The following is a 9,114-nucleotide window of genomic DNA, read 5'->3' on the forward strand; positions in this document are numbered from 1 at the left end:
TTGCTCAATCCGTTCAAAGAATATCACCATTTAAACACAATGACCCTTAAACCTGTCTTGTCCCCCAAAAAAGCAATTCATTGTGTGTTTTGACTGTTTGGAACAACAAAGAAAATGACACAGAACACTTGTTTCACCAACTGTAGTACACAATATCTTTATTAACAACCCTGGTTAGGCAAACAATATGATTTATAAAGTCCACTTTTTGTTAAGGACGGGCCTTCAAAGGGATTCTGTTGAATTTTTTGAACGTTTAAACTGAGATTTTATCACTGGTGATGTTTGATGACAATTGCTTCTTAAAATCATATTTTTTTTTGGACGAGACAGGTTTTAGGGTCATTGTGTTTAAATGGTGATATTTTATAAACAGATTGACCAATTTCAGTCATTTTTTTCATCTAAAAATACCTTATGAAATTGGCTTTCCAGTCATTGTTAATTTTGGTGCTACATATTTTTTTAAGCATAAAATATAATTTTGGGGGTTTGGGTTCCGCTTTTTTTTTACTCACCCTGTACATCGCTGATGATATGGCCGTTCAAATTAGAACGCAGAATAGTGATTTAACACATGAATTTTCTGAGCTACATACCGGTATTTCTAATGGTTCTTACCATGTTTGTGTCTGGAGGGGCAGGTAAGCTATCTGATATTTTTCGTCTTACTACACAAGCAGAAAAGGGGTGGGGTTTTTCTGTCCCAAGTCATGATAAATTTGTGAAACACAAAAATGTTTTAAATATTCAGTTATTTTATATCTACAGCATTATTCCTATAAGTAACATGGGTGATACTAATTCTTTGTGCTTGCTGAATGCTAATTCCCTCTGACAGTGTGTTGTTGGACCTCAAGGAAAAAATTGAAATAGTTTGTTGCATATATACTGCAGTTTGTACTATAGCATTTAGCAAAAATCATGTTTTGCTTATGACATTGTTTTGCTTAAACTGTGTACTTCTATTTTTGTTGGTACAGTGGAACGCCACTACATCCACAGAAAATGTTTGTAATAGTGATCGTTTGGTATAGCGAATTTAAGCTGCCGGTGCTCCGGTACTCACTTTTCAATAAAAAGCATCCTTCAGAACTTCACCCTGAACACCCTGGTAGTTACTGAAAGACGACTTTGAACAAGTGCCGACTATTGAATTATGTAATTAACTAATTACACAGCTTGTAAGCATGGGCGTCGCGAGGGGGGGGCAAGGGGGGGCACTGCCCCCCCCCCCCCCCCCTGGAAAAGCACCACAAAAAAAAAGGAAGAACAAAAACGAAAAGAAAAAGAGGCGCGAAGACAAAGTGGTGTAAATTTAATGAGTTGGGGGGGGGGGGGGCAAAATGGCCCTGCCCCCCTCTAAAACTGATAAATCGAGAATGTGTTGAGAAATACAAGCATTTTTTGGCAAAATTTTTTTTTGCCCCCCTCTGGAAAAAATCCTGGCGACGCCCATGCTTGTAAGCAATACTACCTACATCGATGGGTGGCTTTCCCCTTCTATTCATTGGGGAAATAACAGCCACTTGTCGCTCTTCTGTCGAAATGCTCAAGAATAATGTTCGGTTGGCTTTGTACACAAAAATCGGGAGGCAAAGACAATGTTCGACATAGCCGAATGTTCGGTATAGTAAGAAAGTGAACATATACAAACATTTTGTTGGCATGGATTCTGTGACTACCACTTTGGCTTTTGTACCTGTGCATGTAACTCATCTTTAATGTGTTTATGATTGCTGTTCCATCATACAGAATTTTAGAAGCGATTTTGTAAGTAAAGTTTAGTATAATTTACTATTTTACTAACTTACCTTGAGTAGAGCATTATTACACATTTTGAGAAAAGATTTAAATGTCCGAGTGCCTGTACTGTCACAATTGCTTCATACATCACTGGACTTTGAAATTTGCCACACAAATAAAATTTATATAGAACTCAAATATAATACAATAAAATATAATTAAATTGCTTGTAGTTTAATGTCAACAATTTTCTCCCTCTGCGAGGCATACAATGACTTACAATGTTAGTTTGTTTGAATGCTTGGTTACTTTCATGTGCTTTGTGATACCTATATGTTGTGATACAATAAACAATTTTTTATGCAAGAAATTTGTATTAAATTAATGTGATGTTTATACATGAGCATTTTTCCCTTGCAGAAGTCTTCTTGAAAAGACAAAGTGTACATACCCACACAGCCACACAGCCACACAGCCAGTGATAAATTTATTGTGATTATTCAAGCATGCTACTTTTCCTCGGATAGGCTGATTTTGTTTCATTTTTTTGGTTCCCATGTCTGCCATTAAAAATGGACAAATCCTGTGCAAAGTCTTCTAAATCTTAATATTTCCTCTTTTTTTGAAAGCTTCCCATATCTGGCCATCACTTGTCACCCTGTGCAGAAACCCTATGAGCCTGGTCTGAAAATGTCTGTGTTTTCTCGGTAAATACTTCAATATTTTCCCTTCTAAATTTTATTTTTTAGGACATATTAGTTTCTGATGGCTAATAGGTCACTGAAGGGAAAAATTAATGATGGCCAGATATGGGAATGTTTCCCTCTTTTTTTCCTTTTTTTTTACAAGCTAGGTTATAGTGCAAACCCAGCATGATTGCTGGTTTGTGCACGTGCACCGGTAACATTACAGTTCTGTAGCTGACATTAGGTAAATGTGTGTGTGTTTTGGTATGGTTCATCGCATGATATTATGTTGTTTGAAGAGGGAACTAGCTTTTCCTCTGACACCCACCTGAGAGGAAACCACACACCTGTCGCTTCCTGGGTTCAGGAAGACAACCTGTTTCTGTTTATTATCACAGTGTCTCTGCAACAGATAAGCTTTTGTCACGCACGAGAAAGTGAAAGTGCACAGCAAGGCTGCATCAGTTGAAGGCCAAACAAACTTTTGGTAATAAATAAAGAGTTGAACCTTGATGTACTGACATTGACCTTGGTGATTAGTGGTACCTGGTACAAGGACTTCCAGCTGACTAATATTGATTCAGATCGGAGTCACGTAAAGCCTGACATCACAGCAAGATGTGATCGATGAGACATAATGCACATAGGTTAACATCATGTGAAGCATAACTAATGTTGACATATGTTGAAGAACAGAATCTCTCGGTTATTGAATGATGGACTGCATATGAACTTTCTTTTTGCGAAACGAGATCAATGCCATTTTAGTTCTTTTTAGAATGCCGCCCTCTGCTGGTTGCCCAAAGTCAGTTTCAACAGTTGTTAAAAAAAAGTTGGACTGAATTACAGCTAGACTACAGTAAAGCAATAAAATGTAGTTGCAAAAAAAAAAAAGCAATCATACAATGTGTGTTCTATAAGTTTCAATACTAATATTACATTTTTACCTTTTTTCAGTTGGATATATCATGGTTTGGATGAATGCCAATGTGATCACTCACCACTGAGTAAATTGGGGTTATCCCTACAATGAATAAGTAGTACACACGTGATTCGGCGGTCATTACTGTGCCAACGTATCAAGGCTTAATACTTAGTAGTACACAGACATTATTATTTATATGCAGGGCATTTGAAATTATGGGGATTGTTTTTGAATTTCACTGGAAAGTATGCATGTATAAGAAATGAAAGATGTTTGCTTATAAATAGTAACTCCATAATACACTCATTGATCAAACCATGTTTCATTACAATCTGCCTGTACTTTACTTTACACGATATGTAATAATGATAATCAATTCTGTTAAAATATAATCAATTCTGATTACAGCATACTGACCTGCCTGTTGTTTTTCGTGCCCCAAATGCTCAACCTTGAGGCCAAAGGCCGAGTGGTATGCAGGGCACAGACGCACTACATTTTCCGTGTTCCACGAACGCGAGCGTGTAACGAATTTATCTTCAAGCAAACTTGACGCACTAAAAAGATTGACCATGCACGCTGTCTACAAACTTTTCAGCGGTTATCCTATTGCACGTGCGTGTTGTACGGAATGGCGCTCGCATCTTTGAAAAGCGCAATACGCGGAGTGCGGTATGGACCGGGGCCATGCTACATGGTTATATGTAGCACGGCTTATTGCCATGGATCGACCAATCACAGTCGAGGATACAAGTTTACTTGAAGATAATACTTGATTTTGCACAACAACACAGCCCATGAAAAAAATATCACTCGATCATGGTTTATTAAGTTCTGGGGGAAAAAATGAACAGTCAACAAGATAAAGAAGTCCCAAATCCAAAACGGGGGATATGGAGGCGACATCTGATAGAAATTCTGGTCCGTGAGATTCCAATTTTGCCAGATCATGGGATATCAGCAGAGCTGACAGGTTGAACACGTACCACTTCCACAAAGTCACTGCCGAACCAGCAGGTCACGTGAAGCGTGTCAACCGTGAAGAAGTACAGCCGGTCCTGACAGTTATTCCGACGGTAGGTTGATCTCGGGTCAGCCTCCAGAATCTTGCAGATGGCTTGCTTAGCCTCTTGCTGGTCCAGAAGGAATTCTAGCTGGAAATTTGGATCTGAAAATAAATGAGAAATTATTGGCTTTACATTAAAAATGTATTCAATGGAATTTGGGGTCCACCTTCTTCCCTGTCCCTTTTACATCTGACATTTATGATTTTATAATTCTGATGCACTCCTTAATGCAGTCGTCCTTCAAGACTGATTACGAATAGCAAACCTACGAAACAAATAAAACATTGTTTGAAGTCATTCTTAATGATACTTGAATGGCAAATTACAAAGTACCAAGGTAACAGGGACGAAAAAAAATGTCACAGTTTGGACCCCAAATTTATAGAATGAGCCATTCACAATAAAGCACCTTCCCAACTACCTCTCATTTTTGAGAGTTGGTGGAGGGTTTGGTTTAAAACATAGATTGAAAAAGTTTGACTTTTATTTTAAATTTTAGCCCACGGAGGCTGTTTTTATTGAAAACAAATGTCAAGTTCATTGTTGCAATGGACAAACATAAATCACTAGCAGTATCACATACTGGTGCTTGTTTAGTTTGCTATTTTGTTTTTGCTCAGTTAATGTTTTTTTTTTGGGGGGGGGGGGTTTGGGGGGGTCTTTTTGTTTTTTGTTGACTTTGTTATTCTGTACTGAGAAATGGACCGATCCAGTAAGATCCGCCCAGTGCACACGTGGGCAAATTAACACGTGCTCGTCTCCCTTGCCACGCTGCATTTTCCTTCTGCGCATATCATACGTACACGTGCACGCACGTCGGACATAAATCACGGCCGTGATTGGTCAGAACACCTTGGGGCGGTGCTTACTGGATCGGTCCATTGTTGTGCTTTGCAACAGGTCAACAATACTAGCAAGACAGATCTGAGCAGAGTTTGTTACAAAAAGTCTATGTTTACATGTACTTACCACTACTTTCTTTCTTGAACTTCCCCAGTTCTGCTTCCGCATGTGCAGTGAACCTAACATCCAGCGTCCTAATTGGTGGACAGTGGATCCAATCAGCTACTCCGACCTCTGAACCTTGTGAATATTCATTGTCCCTCTCCCCTCCAGTGTTAGCACTTGCTGATATTTGCCTGTGGGCCTTGCCGTCTGAGGTCACACTGGACCCTGCCGACTCATTCAGTCTGTCTTGAGTGTTTGGCACAACTCGTTTCCGATTCTTGGTTGATCCTTGACTGCACACCGACAGGTTTTGTCCAGCCACTTCTCTTCCTTCTGTAGACACTGCCTCCTTAGTATCACCCTGACTATCCCTTAATAATTCATCCTTGGGAGTTGCTTCAGAATTATCGGGCACACAACCAGAGTTAATAAACGACGACCGACCATGTTGAATACAATCAGGATTATCATAGGATGGCACATATGGCTTGATGTCAAGAACTGGTGTGCCATCGATGATATCAACACCGGACAGATGCAAGGTACTGCCTGAGAGAGTAAAGAGAATGAAACACTCGTCAAGGGCTACAATACAACAAAAACATTTAGCAAGGAATAACAGCATTGATACCCAATAGGTTCTTCACAGGTTTAGCAAATAACAAATGGGGCAACAGCTCCTGTAAATTTAGAACAAAGCAGGAGCGATGACATCATGCTTTTAAACTAAAATTCCATTTTTAAAATCTGAAAGGACTGATTCTAAACTATGTCCCATTTTCTTCTCAGCACCTCAATTGAGTCTCTAAGATTTTGTTTGCATTTTATAAGCACTTATTTATTATCATTAAACCCTTTGGATCAAACAGCACTACATAATTCAACTAATGATGTGGATAAGGCCAAGTAAAATAACAAACCAGTTTCTCGTACCCACACGCTTCCTTTTTCCCACCTGCCTCTTTTTCCCCCTTTTTTTAAATTCAAACATTTGCAATATATTTTGCACATACATTGTCAATATCTTTTTATTTGTTTCTAACAAAATTGTTGCTACGTATAAGAGTCAAGAAAATGGCTGAATCCATCTGTCATCTTGAAAAAATCTGCCATCTTCGGAAAAAAGGGCCTGCCTCCATTTTATCAAAAAGTGAGGAGGAGACACTATTCTTTGTTTTAGCTTGGCCCCAAACAATTGCAGATTGAACATTTGAATACCTTGAATTCTATCCAGCTTGGCTAAGGTCAGGCCGATAGGATTGGGTCGATGCGGACTGCGACTCGCAAATACCCCAACCTTGGCTCCATCCAAACGAGGCGGCTTGACTTTGGCCTTGGTGAACTTCCGATCGCCATTCTTGTGGAAGATGAACAATATCCTGTAAGACAGAAGAGGTGATTTGGAGTGATAAATTGATAAAACATACAAACTGTGGCATATCTTTTCATTATATTTGTCAACAAATGACTTGATTGGATCAGATATAAGTGTATTTAATTCTGTGGATGAACTATGGGGCTGTTTGCTGTAAGATGTTCTGTAATGAAGAAAATCAAAATCAAATTCCTCTGTGGACAAATTTGGAGATATATTTTTAATTTGCTTTAAACACAATATCCAGTAAAACATAAACCAATCCCTCCCCTCAATAAAATTGTCAACAAAAACATTTCTTTAGCCCTAACAGTCCCAAATCCTCCAATTTTAACCCCAAGTCCCTGGCATGATTTACTAGGAACCATACCCATCCTGGCAAATTCCAACACCATATGGGAAACTGCACACACATATTTCTGACTTTGTTTCTGGAGGTGTGCCAACCCAATGTAAAAGACTGTCAGTTTAGTGGTACTTTGTACCCATCCTGACAGATTCAAAACAAAACATGCTGTTGGGGTTTGATAGGTTGAGTTCTGTTAGGGTTAATAAGCTTTTTCACACACCCTAGAAGGGCTGTCTCGAATATTTGAATGTTCAATCATCAACAGATTATTCGAATAGCATTTTAGCTGTTCGAATATTCAAAGAAAAAAATGATTCATGTACATGACTGTGATGTGATTTTAATCATAAAGTTGCAGCGCTTTATTGTCGGCTGGGGCACTTTGCGAGCAACATCTGACGGGCGAAGCATGCTGTTGCATCTGGCGTGTATAAACTTGATCGGTGTGTTTCGAATATTCAAATATTCTGTCAAACGCAGCTTCAAATAATCGAATACTAAATTATTAGAAAACAGACAACCTTACACTCTAGTGGGTAATAGTACCATACCCCAAACATAAACATGTGACAGTTTTGAGCCTTACCATACATGGGAAAATTGACCTAAACCCTGAATGGAATGTTCCGGATTGGGGAAGACTTCCTTCAACACTGTCAGCTTTGCTCTTGAAAACGCACAGACTGATGGCTGCCGGGGCGTTCCATTCTTACTCTTGAAACACGACTGAATGAATCCAATAGGTGAGCCAAGGATATCCTGGTCATTGGTGGCACTAGTTTCTTCTGACTTGCAGTCCGCCAGTGATGCATGGCCTTGTCTGGAAGGAACTGGACTCTCTCTACTTTCCATGTTACAATAAGGTACCACGTTCCTCTGCTGAAAGATCTTGGTCGAGGTGCTTAGAAATCTTCTTACCCTAGAAGAAAAAGAAAAAATCAGCAGCAGTTCATGAACATATATTCAAATGATATAACCGAGATAGCAACTCTCCAGTCAATTATTATTACATGTACATATGTAAATATTTACCTGCTTAAGCCTAAAGCAGACAATGACCCTGAGTGCAAGCCAACTTCACTCGCTCTTTAGTGGACAAATTTCTCTACAGTTTTCATGAGGCAAAGACAAGATCCTCAGTATTTCACCAGCCAAGTTTGAGGTCTCAATTCAGATTTTAAAGAAGACTTTAATTTTCTTCAACATTTTGTACCCGAGAGTGAACCCAAGTGATATCAATTTGAAACGAAAGACTAGAGTGGTAAATGTCCAGTGGTAAAATGTTCCTAAAAGGGAACAAAATCCACTTTATAGTTATTAGACCTACCAAACGAGTTGGTGACATTCTCAATAAACAGGTACAATGTATGTCACTCATAGATAGAGGGCAGGGTTTTGATTTTTTGAGGATAATTTGGGGATAAAATGACGATGACAGTGCGGCGACAACACACAACCCGAAAATAAAGATGGCAAAACACTGCGCCATGTACCGTGAGCACACACGGCGTGCTGAATCGCAAGGCACAAACCGCACAGGATAATCGTGATTTCTACCCCAAGAAACTGTTCAAAATTGCAAAACGGGTGTCATTAGAATTGAGAATTGAGAAAAGTCTGCTTTTGATTGTAAGGTGATTTTTGAGCAATAAAAAACATTCTTGACTCTAATTTGATCAAAACAAAACAGGGGCCCTACACTACACGATCGCCCAAAACAGGCATGACAGGGGCCCTACACTACACGATCGCCACAGACCAGCATGACCAGTCTCATACAATTTTCATAGGGTTTGTGTACACAGGCATGACAGGTGTCAAGTGGCGTAGGTATATGGAATTCTTTCCGGAATTTCTATAAACTGAATGTTTTAAGTATTTTTTGATAACCTAAGTTACAATAGGGCTACCTTAACATTCCTCACCCGGCCCGGCCGTGCAACGCTCACCTGAATCCGCTCATGCACATGGGCGCTGCCATCTTACATTTTGAACAGCGCCCTCGTTTGTTCAAAATG

At 39.3% G+C, this 9,114-nt stretch overlaps 1 protein-coding gene across 3 annotated transcripts; it reads right to left on the reverse strand.

Annotated features, from left to right (window-relative positions):
- Positions 1-4,139: 4,139 nt before the first annotated feature.
- LOC119740238 (tRNA (adenine(37)-N6)-methyltransferase-like) lies at positions 4,140-9,109 on the reverse strand. Of its 3 annotated transcripts, none has more exons than XM_038215481.1 (5): positions 9,007-9,109; positions 7,683-8,015; positions 6,591-6,751; positions 5,394-5,921; positions 4,140-4,525 (listed from the first exon to the last, which is right to left on the reverse strand). In XM_038215481.1, exons 1-5 carry the CDS (start codon positions 9,012-9,014, stop codon positions 4,305-4,307), a joined length of 1,251 nt encoding a protein of 416 aa, XP_038071409.1. In that variant the 5' UTR covers positions 9,015-9,109; the 3' UTR covers positions 4,140-4,304. The 3 variants fall into 3 exon arrangements, with proteins under 3 accessions (XP_038071409.1, XP_038071410.1, XP_038071408.1); XM_038215482.1 differs by having other exon boundaries at positions 9,022-9,101; XM_038215480.1 differs by having other exon boundaries at positions 9,046-9,094.
- Between the last annotated feature and the right edge of the window lie 5 nt (positions 9,110-9,114).

Source organism: Patiria miniata, unplaced genomic scaffold, assembly GCF_015706575.1.
Source record: "Patiria miniata isolate m_02_andy unplaced genomic scaffold, ASM1570657v1 HiC_scaffold_5, whole genome shotgun sequence".
NCBI classification, from domain to species: Eukaryota; Metazoa; Echinodermata; class Asteroidea; order Valvatida; family Asterinidae; genus Patiria; species Patiria miniata.

Excerpts from the sequence above, each read along its gene's own strand:
- LOC119740238 (XM_038215480.1), bottom strand. The coding sequence starts at position 9,077 with ATGGCAGCGCCCATGTGCATGAGCGGATTCAG. Across the intron at positions 6,752-7,682 it reads GGTCAATTTTCCCATGTATG|GATATTGTTCATCTTCCACA; the intron begins GTAAGGCTCAAA and ends TCTGTCTTACAG. Across the intron at positions 5,922-6,590 it reads CAAGCTGGATAGAATTCAAG|GCAGTACCTTGCATCTGTCC; the intron begins GTATTCAAATGT and ends TTACTCTCTCAG.